The sequence below is a fragment of the Rousettus aegyptiacus genome, unplaced genomic scaffold (assembly GCF_014176215.1).
Source record: "Rousettus aegyptiacus isolate mRouAeg1 unplaced genomic scaffold, mRouAeg1.p scaffold_m13_p_5, whole genome shotgun sequence".
Classification (NCBI taxonomy): Eukaryota; Metazoa; Chordata; class Mammalia; order Chiroptera; family Pteropodidae; genus Rousettus; species Rousettus aegyptiacus.
In genome coordinates this window covers 77,377,876-77,398,911 of record NW_023416308.1, presented here as the reverse complement: position 1 = coordinate 77,398,911, position 21,036 = coordinate 77,377,876, and the positions used below count along the sequence as shown (strand labels likewise).

The 21,036-nt window shown below is 42.9% G+C and overlaps 1 protein-coding gene across 1 annotated transcript in view; it reads right to left on the bottom strand.

Moving 5' to 3' along the window:
• Nucleotides 1-21,036, bottom strand: part of LOC107517323 (short transient receptor potential channel 2) — a 24,293-nt gene extending 3,257 nt beyond the window's left edge. Inside the window, 18 exon segments of the mRNA XM_036220724.1 lie at nt 539-751; nt 2,327-2,472; nt 2,475-2,523; nt 2,525-2,569; nt 2,571-2,676; nt 2,678-2,960; nt 2,963-2,987; nt 3,982-4,027; nt 4,931-5,039; nt 5,726-5,853; nt 7,292-7,364; nt 9,169-9,341; nt 9,589-9,674; nt 12,858-13,036; nt 14,119-14,274; nt 15,073-15,214; nt 16,725-16,898; nt 20,772-21,036. Coding sequence (XP_036076617.1) covers nt 539-751; nt 2,327-2,472; nt 2,475-2,523; nt 2,525-2,569; nt 2,571-2,676; nt 2,678-2,960; nt 2,963-2,987; nt 3,982-4,027; nt 4,931-5,039; nt 5,726-5,853; nt 7,292-7,364; nt 9,169-9,341; nt 9,589-9,674; nt 12,858-13,036; nt 14,119-14,274; nt 15,073-15,214; nt 16,725-16,769 — 2,004 coding nt within the window. The 5' untranslated portion in view covers nt 16,770-16,898; nt 20,772-21,036.

Genomic DNA, 21,036 nt, shown 5'->3' with positions numbered 1-21,036 from the left:
AGTTAAGCTCCTCATGGGCTAGAATATCTGAGGATGTATGAGAGGGAGTAAGGGGCTGGCGGAGGCTAGAAAGGAAGGGTACTTGCCTTTAGCTTAGGGGCGAGGGCAACTACTGAGACAGGGAATAACGGAATTACTTAATATCTAAGCCCTGAGAGATCTAGGTTAATCTTGCTAAGTAGAGTGAGAAACTGAAGTCTAAGAACAGAAAAATACTGGGCCAAATCACTCAGCAGGCCAGAGGCAGAACTGAGTGTAAGACCCAGATGTCTGGAGTGCAGGTGGGGTCCTGATGGATGATAGGACATCCAAGGGCTGGGGAGAGGTTAGGGGCTTAGACTGAAGGTAGGGAGAGTGGGAGACCCATAAGACCAAGGGCCTAGAATAGAAGAGTGCTCAGAATCAAGTCTAAGAGGGTTCTGAGGACCGTCTAAGAGGGCAGGGAAAGGACTTGTTTGGGGTTGGAGTGGGGATAACTAGAGATGGCAGGGAAAGGGATCAGGCTGGGGCAGGGGGCGGCCAGTAGGGTCCAGCTGACCTGCTTCTGGTTGTAGTTGATGGCCACTCACAGCCTCTCCAGGTTGGGGACACCTTCCTCAAAGGCCTAGGCCAGGCCCTCAGCCTTGGGCGCAGTGTCGCTGTCCTTGCCCAGGTCATTGAGCCCCGCAGTGACCTCACTCTGCTCCCGGCACATGCCCAGCAGCTCAAAGCCATAGTCTTGGCTCATCGACTCCAGGGCAACGTACTCGAGCTGTAGGATCACAGGTCCTTGTGTGCCTGCCACCTTGTAAACCCAGCCCGATTAAGTCAGCCTTCCCGAGTGGGCCAGGGCCATCTCTGTCCTGCACTTGAGCCATCACTTCCCACATGTGTGTCACCCTGGGTCACCCGTTCCTTTCTCCTCTGCCACCTCACCTCTCCTCCTTGCTATAACGAGGTATCTCCTGTGTCAATTTTGAGTAACTGGTGCTGCCTCTGTCTCATCACTAAGTCATTCCAACCCAAATGCCTTTGTCACCATTGCCCATCCCTGTACTACTTCCCTTGTCCTGTCCCTATATCTTGTCCCACTTCTATTCCTACTCTTCATGCCTTTCTCATGTTCATTTATTCAATTTTCTTGAGCACCTACCTTTTGAGAGCCCGTGCTGGCAGTGTGAGGAGAGGCAGACCTTGCCTTTACCCATCTTTTCCTTGGTCTTACTTGGGGCCCGAACTGCAGAGAGAATCCAGCTTAGGATTTTAGGAAGCCAGGTCTGAGTCTCAGCACTGTCTCTCAGGTGGTGTCACACTGGGTAAGGTTCTTCCCCTTTCTAGGCCTTAGCTCCCTTGCCAGAAAGGGAGATGATTTCTGCTGCCTCCTTCCATGGGCTGCTGTGAGAATGGCGGGAGTCCCTTGGAAAGGACTGCTCTTTCCTGCTCCCTCTTCATTCTCTGATCCTTCCACAACCCCGGGGAAGGAGCAGGCTCTTTCCGCAGCTCGCCTGGCACAGGCCACATCCTGCCTTAGGTCTCGTTTTAATATCCTTGTCTGTTTCCCCACTAAAGATAGTCTCGAGCATGAGACCAAGTCGGCCTGGCACAGAGGGGATGTCAGTGATGAGTGATGGATAAAACTGAACTGGTGGTGGTGTTCAAGGCCTCTGACCAGTGCCCCTGGCTTCTGTCAGTTTCTGTCGCACAGAGGCCCCTGCATGCATTACCTTTTCTACTTTGTCTACCTGAGAGCATTGTTTGGCCTGTAGCACTACCTCTTCACTTATATTAACCACTTGTGTCACCAAGATTAATCCTGTTTCTTCCAGAGTCTTCCCTGAATACAATAGCTGTAGCTTCCTGACCTCTTTCCTGGGCTTTAGAAGCTCTTGTAGTGCCAACCACATAGGCTGAACATCCTGGGAGTGTCTTGTCTGCCTCTCTGCCCTCTCCCTGCTTGTGATCATGCTCTAGGAGGGACCACACAGTGGGTATTTAGAAAGGATGGGTTCTACTGGATGTTTTCTCCAAGTCTGTCCAGCTGCTTTTCTGTGTTCTCTTTCCTCCCTCAGACAGACCAAGGGACGCTCTAGAGTGGTGCCTGTGCCATCCCCATAAGACGAGGTATTCCTAAAGTGATAGCTCTCTACCATTAATGGACAATTAGAATGGATCCCCCTCAGGGTGGTATTCTGACTCCCCATAAAAATGAAGGTTTCCTGGGAATAGAACAAGGCTTCATCTTTCTGTTGTTTCTCACTCCTCAGAACACCCACCATAGGTCCAACCACGTCCCAGTGGAAGGACAGATATTGGGCACCGAGGGCAAGGGAAAGTGTCAGAGACCAACCTTAAACTCAGGCTCCTGACATGTAAGGCACCTGAACTCATTGCTGAGCTGGGAAGCAGCCAACATGGCATCCTCGCTGGCCAGTGAGAGGTAGGCCCTGCTGGCAATGCCATGGTAGGTGTTGATGAGAGACAGGGACAACTTAGCAGGTCATAATGGCGGGCATTGCTGCACTTGAGGCAGGCACAGGAGACGGGGGTGGGGCCGGGCGATGGTGTGGCCCTGGTCCATGAGCAGGCTAGGGGGCGTGGCCCAGGTCCTTCTAGCAGGCTAGGGGGCGTGGAGTGACACCAGGTGCAAAGAAAGCCAGTGAGAAAGACCTGATGTCCACTTTGTGGCCCTTCTCATTCCATCAGGTGACGTACCACTGCAGGCTGGTTTGTGTCCACTGCCACTAGCAGTGCCTTGTGGATCTTCTGGAAGTCAAACTTGACACTAGCCAACGGCACATCAGTGATGGCCTCGTGGCCCAGGTGGGCAGCCCTGGAGCAGTCCTTGGCCTCCTCGTTCCATAGGGGCAGGCCTGGCCTGCCGCCTGTGACCTCGACCCCTGACTCTAGTTGCCACTGCACAAGGCCCAGTTGCCCCTCCTGGATGGCACCCAGGAGTGGAGGTGGGAACTTCAACTTTTTGTCACAATCTCAATCCAGTTAGGCTGTGACTGAACGAGTGGAGAGGGTGAGACTCCAAGTTTCTGACCCCTTTTGTTTTGGGGCCCCCCTTACCCTTCCACCTTAAAGCCCTTAACTCTCTATACCCAGCAACTATTATATTCTTCTTCGTCGCAAACACATACTAACAAAAATTCTCTTAGTCACCATTTTATTTAGTGGGTTTCAAGTTAGGAAAGTGATAGGACTGGGTCTGATGGGAGGCCCCTTCCTCAGCACAATTACCATCCTCACAGGAACCCCCCACCCTCCACCCAGTGGGGCTGAATGTGGGTACCTTGAGAAAGGGGAGGTTAAAGCAGGTGGACAGGGCTGCACTGGGAGCTTAACTCTACAAGCAGGCATATAGGGTCTGTCCAGGACCCAGCTCCCATCTTGCTGACTTCATTTCCTAGATGCTCATCCCTCTGGAAGTCCCAGAGCCTCCGAAGGACAGGTCCAGACATGTCCACACTGGAGGGTCTTTGAACGGGGCTTTTCCCAGCCCCTCAGCTCTGTCCAGGCCTCTTAGCAGGATCCCAACGCTCTTCCACCATTGATCCACCCCCACCCCAACTTCGTTCCCTCCTGCGTGGGGTGGCGTTTCTCTCCCTTAGTGCTGCTGGTCTCTTTCTTCTACCAGGTCCAGCCCATCCTCACTGTTCCCCTCTGCTGCACCCAAGCTCAGAGCTCCAAGGGTTCTTCTCTCATCCACATGGTAATGTCCACCACCTAGACGGCAGCTAAATGTCCCTGTTACCGCTCTGGGTTAGTTTTAACCACAGCCAGAAATGGGACCAGGATGGGGGATGGCAGGAGAGCAGAAGGCCTCTTACCATGACGGAGTCCATGGCTACACTCACCTATGCTGGCAGGGACCAAATGATGGAATTCCTACTTGGTATGCTCACCTGACTTTGTCCAGCTGCCTCTTTCCTATCCATTCAAAACCCTGTCCCGGACCCTCCCTTTGCCAGGACCGTCTCCTCCCCCTCAGCCCTGTACCCTGGAGACCAGAGGACCTGGTGTTAGTGCCACAAAATTAAGGCTTCTAGGAAAGGGGAAAGAGGATATAGTTGTTCAAAAAAGGTGAGAATAGAATTTAGAATATCATAGCTGGAGGCAACCTTAGAGACCCTCTGGTCTAACTGCCTCTTTGTACGGTTGGGCACAAGGTTCCACAATAAGCCTAGAACAATTCTTTAGTCATTAACCCATCTGATCCCTATGATAGTTCTGTGAGCAGGACAGAAGTTTTCTCACTGTTACTGAGGGTTAATTCTGGGTCTAAGATAAATAGCATGCTTAAAGTTATACAGTAAGTTACTTGATTATATCTAGGAAGGGAACCCACAAAAGATATGGAGAATTAAGTTCATGGGATACTGAGGGTCAATCTGATGCTCAAAAATCACTTTCACCTTTCCAGTAAACAGCAGGATCTTATTTATCAGGCAGTGCTTCTCTTTTCACTGGGCCTCAGTTTCCCTTTCAGGAAAATGGACATAAGAACACACACCGCTTGTGGAGGGGAAAACATTCTAGGCTGTGTCCCAAAGCCCTAGAGATCACCAGTTCTACTCCAGAAGTTCCAAAGAGTAAAATGATGAAGCTGTCAGGAGAACATGGTGCCATGGTGATGGAAGCCTTGAAAACTGGGAGTGGGAGGAAGGCTGGGCCCAGAGGTGCCCTCAGGCAGAGTCCTGAGGGACTGAGTGAAGGGAAGCAGAGAAGTGCCTGGCCTCATTCGCTCTGCTCACCTATCAAGAGATACACTTCCCAGTTTTAGTCACAGAGGGCAGAGGGGCCAAAACCACAGGACCTCATGGCTCATGCCTGAGGGACCTCCCCACACCCGCTGGCATGTTCTTCTACTTCTCCTGCTGAGAACTGCAATTGGCAGATAGGGCACTGGACCCAGGAAATGGGTGATGAGCTCTCTGAGGACACCCACAGTACTGACGGTGATGAAGATGGTGATGAGGAGGAAGAGACTGGGTGACATGGGGAGGTCTCTCCACAAGTGGCAGCGTGCTGGGGAAGAATCTCAATGCTGAAGGAGCCTAAGGAGGAGAGAAGGAGGTAAGCAAAACTGGGCCTGCATCTAGACAGGATGCCACCATAATAAGCAGCCTGAGGTGAGCATCTGTTGTCAAAATGCTGCTGTTTTTGCAGGAAGTGAATATTTTACACTTGAGAGACACTAACCAATCATGAACCCACCAAACATTTACCAAGTGTTTACTCCTTCCTGACATGGCTAGGAGCTGAAGCATGTAAACCCAGGCCTGTTCTTATGGACTGTAGTGTTAGGGGTAAAGATAAGCTGTAACCATGATACAAAGCAGAAGGTGAGAACAGCTAAGCCCAAAGAAATCGGAGAATGCTGCATGAGCTCAGTCGGGAGAGATTATCTGAGAAGATTAGAGAAGACTAGGCAAATAAGTACCATTTGGACAGAGACTTAGAAAGTAGAATGTGGACAAGGAGGAAGTTATGAAAAAAATTCTAGGCCTTCTCTGATAGTGTTTTATTTCATGTTTGTCCTGAGGACATAGCCCCTATCCCTTCCTCAGCTTGGCCAATGCAATATGAGCAGGTGCTCAATATAGATTTGTGTGTAACTACAGAGCAGACAGAGCCTCGGGGTGCAAGTTCAGATGTTTCCTGGCAGCATTCCCAGATCTCCTATTCCACCCTCGAGGGATGCCCAGCAGTCCCATAACAAGCCTGTGCCCAAGTAGCTTACCTGCACAAATGGGGCACTCTCCACTATCCTGGACACCACTGCTTCGGGCCTGGGGTTGCTGGTGTTCTCTTTGCTTTGCCTTTGCTATCCCCCTCCTGCTTGGCTGAGAGTTGGAGTTTGATAACGGTCTGTGAGAGAACAGTTAAAGGCTAGCTATTAGCAAGAGGCCATAAGGGCTGAAGGGACTTTAAATTAGGGTGAAAAAAATATGGACTAGTTGATATGGAACCAGAAGCCCTGAGTTAAGAGTCTGGGTTGTACCACCTGATATATCAAAATTGAGGGAAGTCATTTAACCTTTGAGCATCTGAGAACAGACCTTCTGTTACTGCATTCGGGACATTTATTATTATTTTTTATTGCTATATAATGCACATCAAATAAAATTCATCTTTTTAGAGTATACTATTCAGAGATTTTAGAGTATTCACAAGGTTGTATAATCACCAAAACTATCTAATTGCACATTTTTATCACCTCAAAGAGAAACCCTGAACCCATTAGTAGTGACACCCCATTTCTCTATCACCACAGTCCTTGGCAACCACTAGTCTACTTTCTGTCTCTATGGATTTGTCTATTCTGGGCATTTCATATAAATGCAATCATATAATATGTGGTCTTTTGTGACTGACTTCTTTCATATAGCATGTTTACAAGTTTCACATGGATCAGTACTTCATTCTTTTTGCATGGCCAAATAATACCCCATCATACAGCTATACCACATTTGTTCATCTGTTCATCGGCTGATAGACATTCAGGGTGTTTCTACTTTTTGGCTATTATGAATAATGTTGCCATGAGTATCTGTCTATATATTTTGTGTGAACACCAGTTATCAATTATTCGGGGTACATTCCTAGGAGTGGAATTGCTGGGTCATACAGTAACTCTAGCTTTTGAGGAACTGTCAAACTGTATACTAAGGTGGCTGCACCATTTTATGTTCTTATCAGCAATATATGAGAATTGCAATTTATCCACATCTTTGCCAACACTTGTTATTGCCTTTTTGATTGTAACCATCCTAGTGGGTGTGAAGTGATCACAGTGGTTTTGATTAGCATTTCTCTGATGGCCAATAATGTCGAGGATCTTTTCATTGCTTATTGGCCATTTGCACATTTTCTCTGGAGAAATGTCTATTTAGATCCTTTGTCCATTTTAAAAATTAGAGTATCTTTTATTGAGTTATAAAGTTTCTTTATGTATTCTAGGTACAAGTCCCTTATCAAATATATGATATGCAAATATTTTCTCACATATTCTGGGGGTTGTCTTTTTATTTTCTTTATAGTATCCTTTGAAACAGAAGATCTAAATTTTAATGAAGTCCATGTACTCATCTTTGGATTCTGGTTCACTACAGGGCTACTAGTTCTGAGCCTGACATGTGGACAAGGACACCTTTTTCTACTACCCTCTAGGTCCAGATTGTGAGATCAAGACCCAGACACAGGGTACTCGCTGACTTAACTGAACTGTGAGTAGGAAAGAAAGACAGGTGCAGAAAGGCAGTAAGGTTTGGGGAGGTGATCTGGTCTTTTGGGTTGCCCTACTTACCTGCGGGCTTGCACTTTTCGTCTCTTTGTCCTGCCCACATCATTCTCTGAGTTTTGCTCCTCTAGTCTGGGCTCTGTGTGAGAAATGCTCATTCAATTTAGTTCATTAACAAAAAGGTCTTCACACATGATGCTCCTTTTAAGAATATTTTTTCTATCCTCTTTTCTTAGCTGATTCTCACTCTTTAAGTTTTAGATGAAATGCTAATTCTCGTGAGAAACTTTCCCTGGGTTCTTTAATCTAAATCTGGTCATCCTATCCTGCTTTGCCTTTGAAGCACTTATCACAGTTTTAAACTTTAGATTTTCTGTGTGACATGGACACATGTCTCTCCATTAGGGTAGGGACACTGCTATTTTATTTACTAGGTCCCTAGTATCTCTGGCATCTAGTGCAGAGCCTCACACATAGAGATGTCCAATATCTGTCAAATGAGTGGTCACAACACTTAGAAATAACCATTTATCTAGTTATTCAGAACTTGTGAAACCCTTTGTATAGCATTTAATATACTTCAGAGTTTTCATAGTTCCAGTGCCCAGCAAATAGGTTGCCCAAAAAAAGGTTAGATCCTTTCCCATTCTCTACCTCTTAAAATAATAAACTACATCCTTCCTTATATGGTAGGCGGCTTCTGAAATGACTCTCATTGATTCCTGTCTCCTGTTATTCATGCCTCCCCTTGTGTGTGGGCAAGACCAAGTAACTTGCTTCTAATGAGTAGAATATGCAAAAGTGATGGAATGTCACTTCTGTGATTAGGTTACAAAAGACTGATTCTTTCTTGCTAGCACTCTCTCTCTTGCCCTCTAGCTTCCTCACTCTGATAAAGCAAGCTGCCATATTGTGAGATGCTCTATAGAGAAGCTCTCATTGCAAAAGAACTGAGAGAAGCCTCAATCTAACAGCCCATGAGGAACCAAATCCTACCAATAAGAATGTGATGAGGGAGCAAGGGAGCAGATCCTTTCCAGTTAGGCCTTGAGATGACTGTAGCCTTGTGACAGAACCAGAGCCAGAGGACCCAGTTAAGCCACACTCAGATTCCTAACCGTGAGGAACTGTGAGATAATAGATATTATTTTAAGCCACTAATTTTGGGGTAATTTGTTATGCAACAATAGATAACCAATGTACCCTATTTCTGCAATGAGATGACATACTCATTATTTCACTAATTTTTTCAGTTCTTTAAAGTGACAGATAAACCATTTCCTTTTCGAAAAACTTCCCAATGAAGCGATGAGCAAAACCAAGAGTTTTCAATGAGACCTCTACTTGTTTTCTTTATCTTGCTGTCAAGAATAGTAAAAAGAACAAGAGATCTGGAATTCAAATCTTGGCTCTGCTACTTATCAGGTGTGACTCAAGAGTATTTTGCCACCCTGAACCTCGAGTTCTTTTGTAAAATCAGTACCAACTGCATAAATTTGTTAGAACATTAAATAGATAGTTAGCAATATCTGGTATAAAGCGGAAACTCCAAAATGTTTAATCCTTTCTTCCCCTGTGATAAGATCACACCATGCCCCCTCCTTATTTCTCCAATAAGCTCCATACACGACAACCCTGACTGAATTGTCCTTCTGAGATGATCACAGAACTTTAATACTACAAGAGGCCTAAATACTATTTGATTTAATTCCTTTCTTTGAAGATGAGGGAGTTGAGGCCCAAAGAGATAAGGATTCCTGGGTCAGTGTTCTTTCTTTGTTATACAATGTTTGATTTCTTTTCTGGTAACATGACACTGACGATTGTCTTTTATTCCCACATGAAGTCCTATTTGTGAGCCACCTCATATAGTAGTCACAGATTCAAGGAGGAAGGATGGTGCAGGGAGAGCAAGGAATCAAAGGTAGGTCATGGGGCCTCACCTGTGCTGTCTGGATGACAGGGACCTGGTTCTGCAGGGTTGTTTTTTGGGCTTGTCACGCTGGCTGGAGGCACCCCGCGGGCAGCGGAAAGCACCATGCAGGCTGAACGCCCCAAGGTCCCTGGCTGCAGCTGCTTTAGGATATTCCTAAGCTCTGAAATTTCTTTGGTGCTCCTGCAGGGAGATGGAAAGTACTTAGTTTCATTCAGAACAGAGACTCCATTCTGCTCACTCAAGTCGAATGAGCAAAACCAAGAAAGCCAGTTTGAAATACAGATAGGGTTAGCACCAGAGTATGTGATTAATTGTGGGAACCTAGGTGGGGCTTATGTGCCTGTAAACAACTTGGTAGCCTTTCTTTTGCAGGAAAATGAACTGAGAAGGGGCTGGGAGACCACCATTCCAGCTGCCAGCTACGTACGTTTGGGGATCTGGGAAGAATGTCCTCCGGATGGAAGGATTAGCCATCCAGGGTCTGGGACCAGACTCTGGAGTATCAGAAGGGCCCTGAGAAAATGGAGAAATATGAATTATAGACATTCACCACCAGGGGACACTGCCACCTAGTGCCACAGATACTCACAAACCTGAGGACTTCAGCTTAGTGAGTGTATCTGCTATAGCTTGTTCGGGGCACCTCGATTTGTGTGTGCACACTCTCTTCCAGCTCTAAGATGTGAGGTTCAGTGATTTTATATACTTAATTCCCCAATGCTAAGGGTTTTGTCATGATCCTAAAAGACCTCAGGATAACAGAATACATGCTACGAGGAAAAAAAGGACTATGGGGCTGATATGTGCAAACTTTTTGAAAGCATGTACATAAATTTGTGCATATGTAAAATTGATTCATGTAGGTACAAAACTCAAATCATTCATTTCTCTTTAAACACTTATGTGAGAGAAACGAATTATACACATGAATTTCTTTATATTCAAAAATAGGTCTATTTTGAACTATTTGGGGACATTTTTATCACTTTTCTTTTCTAAATATTGTTTAATTTCCAGTATGATTTATTTAAGAACAATTTTGTTCACCTGCAACTAAAAACCTACCCATTTTAGCCACCATTTCTAGCCATCTATAAAAAGAGATGTTAAGTATGTATGTGCATATACATATCGCATGTCTCTTTCCAGCATTAGCCACTGTACCTAACTCACAGGCATTGTCAAACCTCTCTACTTCCAATTCCAGAAATATCTATGTGCAATAATCACACAATCGATCATTTCTACATAGATTTTATTTATTTGGAATGCCAGTCTTCTTAATTCTTTGTCAGCATTCAATTTATCTGTATCAGTTCATCTGTGGCTATTTCCTTTTTTATTTTTCCAAATTTCCTTTCTTTCTCAAATTTAGAAATAATTTAAAAATTTCCTTAACATTTTAGCTCTGAGATTGTCTTAAAGGTAAAAGTCATGCTTTCTCATAAAGAAAGCATGGCTTTATTCTGTACATTTGAGAAGTAGTATTTTTACTCACATTCACTGTTTAAAATTTTTAAATTGCCATTACAATCTCATCTTGTACCTAGCATTAATTTTGAAATATTTTGTTTTCTTTATCAGGGTTTTCATTTTTTCTTTACCTTTTCTTATAAATTTTAGAGTGAATACTACTAGAAAGGGTAACTAGCTGAGTGTGTAGAGATGGTTATTTAACTCTAACTGAGATTAATCATTAGGAAGTGAGCTCCTGAGCACAGGCTAAGTTAAGTCAGGTATCCTGGGTTCAAATCCACTCCAAGAATTAACTTAGCAGTGTGACCTGGGGCCTCTCGCTAAACTTTTCTATGCTTCTTTTTCCATCCTGGAAAACTGATGATCATAAAAGACCCTATTTTCACAGGGTTAAAAGCCCTTACATTTTGCTTTCACTGTAATTTACCATTAGAATGATACATTAGAAAAAAAGCCTATGGCATTTTAGACATCCTAAATTATAAAATTGAGTGCCATCAATTTGTTTCCATGTATTAACCCTCTCTTGTTGAAATGTTTCAGGATCTCCTTTCCCTGTGGTTTGAGGTAACTGCAACATGTTTCATTCTGCTGTTGATATTCAATGTCTTTCTTATGTTATTGCTTTGGAGTTGCTGACTCCCTTCCTTCTTGATCCCACCATGGTCCTAAAGGTGCAGAGTAATTTAGATGGCCAAAATGGTAAAGGCTCCAAAAAGTCCTTATTTATCCTATAATTACAGAGACCATATGTTCTGGTTTGCCTGGGACAGTAATGCTTATGTCTGTTGTCTCAGTATAATTTTTTTCCCAGTATAATTTTTAACAGCACTCTTTTTTGCTCTTAAAGTGTCTCAGTTTGGATGATAAATGTTATGGTGATCCTATCTGCAATTCCTCTTTGAAAGGTCATTTATGTAATGAACACGCATATTCAAAGCCTATTTTGTTCTAGCTGCTAGGAATACATTATGGAACAAGACAAACAGGTTCCTAATCTCACAGAGTTTCCATTTTATTGAATAGCCAGTGCCACAGGGCTCTAGGTCTATTCATGTCAGCTCCCAGCACTGTGATATGGAGTCCTGGAGATCTGGAGAAGCACACTGAACTGCTTCCACTGGTCCTTTTGCATTTTTTAGCCCTTTCCACAATGTAAGAGTAAATCTTAGACCAAGTTCTACTTGTCTCAGCTATCTGGGTCTCTTCAAGGCTGAATTACAAAAGCATCTACTCCTCTGTCTGCTCTGTTTTCTCTTTCCAATGTCCAGTCTCTTTTTCTCGGTAACCTCAACAGGAGTGATACCTGTGAGTCTCGCTCCTATGGACTGAAATTCTTTTGGTTATGTCAAATGTTTCTAAAAATGTACAGTGTTCAGAAGAAGCACTGTGGTGTAATGACAGGAGACCCGATTTTTAGTCCCTACTCTTTTGTGACTCTCTGTGTGAATCTGAATAAGTAAGTTTCCCTATCTGAGACGTTAAATGAGGTGGAAGGGGCTTGATGATCTTTAGGTATTTTTTTCATCTCTAGAATTCTATGACTCTAGGATTGTATGATTATATCTTCATGTCTGTTTGACAGTGAATTATGGTGGAGGGTACTAGATACACCACTGACAAGAAAGCAGAAGTCAGAATAGGCTTAGGAAGAAAAAATAACTAGAAAACTGGCTAAGAAAAGTGGGGATAAATTGATCAGATACATACACATAGCCAGAAACCTTTACATCTCTCAGGAGTATTTGTGTGTTATACTGGGAGAGAAAGCAGGGGAACACATGCAATTGCAGAGCACATATCTAAGAATATAACTGACTTTGCTAGGCAGGTGGGTCAGAGAACAACTGACAGAGGGACTGCAAATGAGCCCTTGGACTTTCAGGTGCTGGAAGGAAAAGTTTGAGGAAAGCCAGAGCCCCCAAGAACCTAAGAACAAAGTATGAGATCAAGTTTGAATCCAAAAAAAATTTCGATATGGCTAAAAAACAAACAGTTTAACAGCTTTGTGCATATGATATTGAAGGCTCACTCTACTGAATCTTCCATATATGAAATGGAAAGAGTTCACTCCTACCCGTAAGAGGGCAGCAAGCCTGTTTATGTTTGTGTCTGAATGTATGTGTGCATGTGCCTATCCCTCAATCAAGCACCAATTTCCTAACAAGAAACTTAAAAGGGTGGGGAAATATTAAGTCCTTGCTCCACCCATATACATACCTGGTTCAGCCCAGAGCTCATAGGGGATGGGGGATCTATCACAGGGTCATCTGAGAAGTCCAGAGAGGAACACACACGCAGGAAGGCCAGGCCGAAGGATTGATAACGTGTGAAGGGTTGGGAGCAGGTCAGGCGGAGTCGATCCCATGACTCACCTGAAGCTGGAGCCAGGAAATCATCTCAAGGGAAAGAAAATATGAGGGAGAAGAAATACATGAATGGGTGGGAGAAAGGAAGAGAAAGCCAATACTGATGGGGAGAAGAAAAGACAGGGACTATGTAGAGTAACCAACAAAAGGAAGAATGGAGGTTATCAGTAACTGACCTTTCCAGCCTTGGTGCTCAGGGTTTGGCAGTGCCAAGCAGGCCAGTCAGGGCCCTCTTAGACCCAGTGCCTTACCTTCACACTATCATTCCTTTCTATCACAGTTCCATACTGTTCCCAGCATGAGTATATCCCTATCTTCACCTCTCCAGAGACCTTATCAATGTCTCATTTTTACAGCAGATACCTGTAGTATTGGGGTCTGAGGTGACCGCTTGACCAATGGATTGGCTGAGCTACATCAACCCTTCCTGGACCATGAGACCTAGGCCTCCCTCATGGCACTACATGTCCTGCACTCTCACTCACATTATCACACACTAGTACTACAAACCTTTCTCACCTTCAATTCCCAGCACTGCTTAGTAGTACCTCATCTTTTCCACCTTGTATGCCCCTCCCATATCACTTTTCCTTCACATTACAAACACCTCCAATTTAAACGCAGATAAATCCTAAGTCCCTAGAGGCCAGCAATCAGATCCTATGCTTCTTCTGCAATGCCTAGTGAACACAGAGATTTGCATAGACCATAACTCAGGAAACACTATACGCTACATAACTATAACCATCATATAGTCTTCCATCACTTACATAAACATTCATCCAAGACTAACACCTATATTCACACTTACACTTATACAAACACAAATACACTAATCACAAATGTAGGTTCTACATTAGGCTTCACAAAGTCACAATCACATGTTATGTGTAAATATAAATCATAGTTCATAACTATCCTCAGCTATCATGTATTCTCATTATGGAGAACTCACACACTAACATTAACTACCCTGTCCCCACAACAGATATAACTAAACCTCTGCACAGACTCCCTCCCACCTGCCAGCTCCTAAAGCCCTCTAGAGTACTGCAGCTCTCATAATCTCTCCCCCTCAGTCTCTTTTTCATTTCTGCTTTTGCCCTCCTTACCATCTTTAAACATGCGGACCCCCGAGCGGTTTTTTCCCTGCTTTGAATCAGCTAGGGACATTAGCATGGTTGCAGGGAGCAAGGTGACAAAAGGTCTGTCCAGGGACCAGGAAGAACGGCCCACATCAATTTGCAGGAAAGCACAGCCACAGTTACCTGAGGGCAAAAGGTTGAGAGAAGGATAAGGGTGATGGAATGACAGGGGCTCCTCTGATTGTACACAAGGGAATCAGGGAGGAAGAGAACATTCCTCCATTCTAGAGCTAATTGGAAGCCCAGAAAGGTCAAACAACACAGTGAGCCAGTATCTAAAGTGGGATGAGAGCCCAGCCCATGAAATGACAATGTGAAGGTTCACCATGTTCCTTCCAGCCAGAAACCTTCCCCTGACTGAAGATACTTGCTGCTCCCCTGTCCTCTGGTGCTGGTAGGTAGTGCCAAACACTCTCTCTCTCTTAAATTCTTACTAGGAAGCCTGTCTGACCGCTCTCTGTCCCGACAGAGTGGAGACCAGTGGTCTTTGGTAGCTCTCTAGTCCAGAGAATTCTAAGGCCAGGCTTCTCAACTCATAAACTCCTGCAGTCTTCCCGATTAGCCTGTAGTTCATCCCCAGCATCCTTTTGACACTGATATCCAGAAGTATATATAGATTCTATTTGTTGGCATTTATAATTATGTCAATGTCCTAAGGCTTCACCCAGACCAATGAGATCAAAGCAGGGCAGGTGTCTTGTATAATTCAAAGAATGCCATTTGTACTGAATCCTAAGTTTGCCAATACCGCATACCTGCTCTGAGGACAAGGGCCACGTTTCCCCTTCAAACATGGTAGGGTTTATTCCATTAAGGCTGCTCAGCCAGACTGAATTGAGACATATTGGAGGGGCATTTGGAGGGGAATGTTCCTCCTATGTTCTCCTGCAGAGGTTCCTAGGCTCAAGAGAGTTCACTCACCCACATCGATGTAGCCAATGGGCACTGCCCTTTCCAGCTGTAGCTCTGCTTTCAGTTGCCCACTCTTGTCCTGAGGACAGCTGAGCCAGGGTCCCTTCTGACTGTCTGGGTTCAGCAAGTTCTCTACAGGATACTTGGGATCCTAAGTCAGAGAGAGGAGAAAATCAGGAACCCCAAGGGAGGAGAGGGTGCCCATGAATGAGAGACTCCTACACTCCCGAATCTTTCCAGGCATCCTACCATGATAGGAAAGGCACTAAATGGTAGTCCATAGGAATGCAGCTACCATGTGTAAGAGATTTTCAGACCTCGTTTACCTCTCCTTCATTTACCAGAGTAATCATCAGAACAACTTTAGGTGGTTAACAGATCAATAAATTGAAGCTTAGGTTCAGAAACTTCCCCAAGGTCACAAGGCCAAATAACCAATCACAGCCAGGACTTCCAGATTTCTGAATCCAGAGCTCTTAACCACAACACTATACTATTTCTTTTCATTTTATAAGGTGTTTTCACAGATATTTATTTATCTCCAAAGTAACCCTATGATGTATGAAAGGCAAAGATTTTGATTCTAAGTTTATAACTGATGGTTAGAAATAATTTGTTCAAAGGATATAACAGCAAAACAGAGATAGAAATTTCTCAGTTCTAACAGAAGGTCAGATATTTTTTGGTGGAAAGGCCTTGAACAAACTACTTTCTCTCTTTGGATCTAAATTTCTGCATCCATAAGTAAAAGGGAGAGACTAGACTTGTGGCTTTCGATCTTGTTTTTTGTTTTAGTAGCAAAATCCTTGCTTTTAACTGAAGTCTAATAATAAAGCGTGTGTGTGTGTTTTCAACAAACAAAAGCCGATCTCTGGTTAAAGCACAGGTTGGGGGAGCCTAGAGACATACTTGTCCTATTTTCCTTCAACTTCTAGAAGTGGTTGCCCACATAGTACAGTTTGAAAAGCATAATATTAGATGACAGCTAATGTTCTCTGACATTTTGTAAGGCTGAGACTATGAAGAAAATAATTTAGGCTGACCATGTAGGTGAGGAGGATAAGGGTAATATATATATATTTTTTTTTTGGATAAGGGGGAGAGCAGGGAGAAGGGGTAAATGGATAGGGATACACAGCAGAGGAAAGGGTGGGAAGTCCTTAGGGATCACCACAGTGGATTAGTGTTAATAACTGGGATAATGGGTATTTCCTGAAAGTGGACTTTTAGGGAGGAGGCTGAGATCACTTTTGCTGCTGGTGGTGATATCCTCACAGGTCAGAGATGACCTTGAGTGTCCTAGCCTGTTCTCAATGACACAATGACTAAATTGTGCTTCTGGGAACCCCGGAACAGACTTTGGTTCTATAGCTTTGCCAGCTCCCACCAAACTATGAGTGGAATTTTGAGGTTGTTTCCTTCTTTACCTTTAATTCCTGGGAACATTTCTTTTATGTGTCCTGGATCGTTTTGGGAACAACCTGAGGACAAAAACTGTTTCCTCCTTCGACTCTGGACTCTCAAAGAAGGGACTGACTCTCAAAGGGACAATGTCTCTTTTATTAGATTGGGAGTTACCTGGAAGAGGAGCCAAGTCTCCTATTTTTTTCACTCCTTTCTGTCACCAAGAAAAAAAAAATCATACCTGCTAATTAATATACCTGAGAGGAATAAGATACCACATGGCTGATCTTCACAGGAGCCATGGTGGGCTTAGCAACTGTCCCAAATACAAGGCAAAAATGCTTTCTCCTGAGATTTCTTCTGTCACCACTTTGGTAGTGCCTGTTTTGGTCCCGTAGGGTTCCAGAAGAGAAAGAATCTTCATGTTAGTTCTAAAGAAGAGAACAAAAAAATAAATAAATAAAAATAAACTAACCATAGCTGTTTCTCTGGTAATAGGAGTTATTTACAGCAGTCAGTCAAACCTGTTTTTGCTGACCATAATGGGATTGGTGGGGATGGTGGGGCGGGACCAGATCTGGACCAGCTGATGAGATTCCAACAAACCTCAAACAACTAGAATGCAACTGTAGGGCAATAAGTAGCAAGTACAAAAAGATATGTTAATATATCAATGTTAGATTTATATGTAGGTGAGCCCCTAAGCGCATGGATTATGCCCTAAGTCATTCTTCTTTATATTCCTAGAATCTGGCACATAACAAAGATGTGCAACAAATGTTCAACTAAATATATGATACAAGTCCCTTTTTTCTTCCCATAAAATATTCCTAAATTAGCTTTTCATTTAGTTACTCCACTACTAGAATTATTCACTTGCTTCCCGATGTATGCTAATTCCTAGCTAAATGGTAGGCTCATAATAAATATTAATTCAGCTCGGCCCCTCAAACATCTACAATGTAGATCTCTACATTGCCTGCTTTATCTCAATGGATGTATTTTACCTATCAATGTTTTGTTTATTAATTTAATGTTAAAAGTGCCTATGGGTATTTGTATTTTGTCTTTCAGTAAACTTTTTATGGAATATTTTAAATATATGCAAAAACATACATATTAGTAAATGAACTCTCATGCAGCCATCATCTAGCTTCAACAAATCATTGGCCAGATGATTCCTGAATGTCTATATATGGATCTATCTCCAATATTTATACCTTGCCCATTTTACTCATTTTTTACTCACCTGACCCCTGAATATGACCCATGACATACTCTTAGCCATAATGGTCTTCTTGCTTCCTTCCCATCCCCTAATTTTTTTCCTGCCTCCAAGACTATGCTCATGCCATTGCTTTCCTTAGAATGCTTTCCCTTCCCACCTGTCAAATCAAATGCATCTTTGATGCTTAACTGTCAACTCCATTCTGCTCAACCGTCTCAAGATGATAGCTTCACCCTCTCCATTCTGTTTCAGAATTATTTGGGTATATGTCTTATGTTCCTTGACCAATTATATGCTCTTGAATGACTAGCTTCATGTCATATTCATTTCTGTATTCTCAGTGTAAGAGGGGTAAATATATAGTTCCAGATTAGCAAATGCCTGCTAAATGAATGACCATAAAAACTGAGCTCCAGGGAGCCAGCATTCATGGAGTGCTCAGAATGGGGTAGACTGCTGCAACAGCAGTAACAAACTCTAAGTGAATGCTATCTAAAGCTCAAACATTCCTCACAGGTCACATTCAATATGTTGCAAAGGCTCCAAAAAGAGAAGAATGCAGGATGAGTCCTGAGTTATCTCTCTATGCCTCCAGATTAATTAGAGCTGATTATTCCCACTATAGGAGCTCACTGAACATTCACGAGTTTTTCCTATTCTCTGCTAGATATTAGAAATATAAAAATAAGTAAGATATGCTATTTGTTTTGAAGAAACTCCCAGTACACATTTGTGATTTGATGTGAAAACTCCACCATCTCTCATCACCAACATACTGATGTCTGACCTAGCCAGGCCCCAAACTACACTCTAGGCTTAGAGACCTTGAAGCTGTCAACCTTGGATATTTCATTTAGTTAATATTTTGGGGGCTGTCTAGTAGGGACCAGGCATAGTACTAGGTGCTACATATACATGGTGAATATGACACATACAATCTTGCTCATCAAGGTTACCTTCTATCAAATTGTAATTCTCCAAGGATTAAGCACTTTCTGACCTTCTTGCCCTAGTATACACTATTGTTCTTGTTTTTTGGCAATGGCCAACGGCTTGTTTACCGTGTGAGTCTCCCCACTAAGAAATGAGTTCTTAGAGGTTATTGATTTTTGTCATGTTCATCATCTCCCACACCTCGGAGAGGTGCTAAAATACAGTAGGCAAAAATAAATAGCCAGAGAAAATAGTAGTTTATTAAGTAAATAAAATTCCATTCAGAATTTTAGTAGAAGTTTCTGGCAAACATGACAAAGTCATCAAACAATAAAGGGATACAAGTTGCTAACACAATTCTAAAAAGATCAAAGCAGTGAGGTTAACCTCCTTTGAAAAAAATTGCAAAGTCACAATAGTTAAAATGTACTGTCTACAGAAACAAGCACACAGATTCCGGAAAGGTTCATATAAATGGGAATTTGCAACCTGTTAAATTAATTGTAAGATAGAGCAGAATCATAATTCTGTCAGAAAAAAAGATGATTAAATGGTGCTCAGAAAAATGGTTCACAATGTGAAGAAAAATAAAAGTAGATCCCTACCTCATAACATATTTTAAAAATTATACTCAAATAAATCAAAGACAAAAATATGAAAAATGATTTAAGGTAACATAAACAAGGTTGAAATACAAATGACTAAAAGAAGATATTCATAACATATAAACTTGGATAGTATTCAGAATGTATATTTTTAAGTACTATAAATCAGTAAGAAAAGGGTGAGCAGTCCAATAGCAAACTAGAGAGAAGATATAAACATACGATTCACTTAAGATGAAATCTGAATGACCAAAAACCCATATAAAAAATCCTCAGCCTCCCTGGTAGTAAGGAAATTATAAATACATCTTCCTCTAAGACTGGAAAAAATTTTAAAGTCTGCAATGTAAAGGACTGGCAATAATATGGGGAAATGGGCCCTCTTATAAACACTCTGGCACAACTTAATTCTGATCAGCTACATTTCAAGAATAGCCATGTGTGGCTAGTAGTTAACTTATTTGAACGATGCAGTTCTAGAGGGACTCACATGTGCAGAAAAAGACACACGCAATGTTTCAAATAGCAAAAACCATAAAACTCTAATGTCCATTAGTTGAGGAATGGATAAATGAAATGTTATATATCATACAATGGACTACTAAATAACAGTTAAAAGGAATACTTAGATGTAAATATACATAAACATGGACAACCCTCAAAATATAATAAATCACAGATACATAGAAAATAGCATGTGTTCATTAAAAAACAAAATGAAATAAAACAATACTTATAGTTTGTGAATACACATAACGTTTTTTCAATGGACCAAGAGAATACGCAACTAATTATAATAGTTGTTTCTGGGGAGGATGAAAGAGTAACTGGTCTGAGAGTAGAAGACACAGATAAGCTCTATTTTTTACCAGTATTTCATCTTTTTAAGAAATGAGGAAGCAAATAGATCATTTCAATAATCAATTTGGGATGATACCCATCATATATACAGTGTTTATAATACTCTGTATTGTTTCACATAATAAAAATAATTCTCATTTTAAGTAAATGAGATGGCTGTAGATGGTGTAAATATTACCCTGTAACTTCCTGACGGCCCCAAATACAGTGGACTGGCATTCTAGTACTTTTGTGAACTCACAGGTCATCCTAGCCCTATTCATCCGATAGATCCAGCGGGGACTCCTAGGAGGCGTGAGAGCAGGAGCCGCAGGCTTGCAAGGTCTCTCCTCCAGATGTACAAATTACAGGTTGTTGCAATCTAAGCTATAAATTGGGGTGCAGCACAGTAATAAGGTGTACAGGATGGGGGAAAAGGTAGAAATTGGGGACGCAGTATGTGAGGTAGGAAAAGAGCGCCGAGATGTGTGAAGTAGATCGGGAGACGTGAGAGCCTAAGCAGCAATTTGGATGCCACAGAGGTCCCGCAAGACTCTAGCTCTCGACTTCTGGAGCATAAGCTGCTCAACTACTTCTGCGGTTCTTTGGAACGCGCTATTCTGTCCACTTTCTTGATGCCACCCCTCCTCCCTTTCGGTCACTACCCTCCCCATCAAGAACCGCCCAACGGCCCTCACCAGGGACAATGAACCTCGAAGAGCCACCGCAGCCTCAGATCGTGGATCACAAACTCATTCTCCCGCCAATTCGGCCCTTTGACCTCTGCCTTCTGACCCGGAGCACTACTCTTCCGCTTCTCGAGGCCCGGGAATTCGTCTCGGGGTCTCAAGAGGTCGCTATTTCTGAAAAATTCTCCCACCGAGGCAAGAAGGCAGGTGCTGTGGCCAGTAAAATACACTTCTGCGTTTTCTGTATAGAAATCTCCTGGCGAGAGAGCAGAAT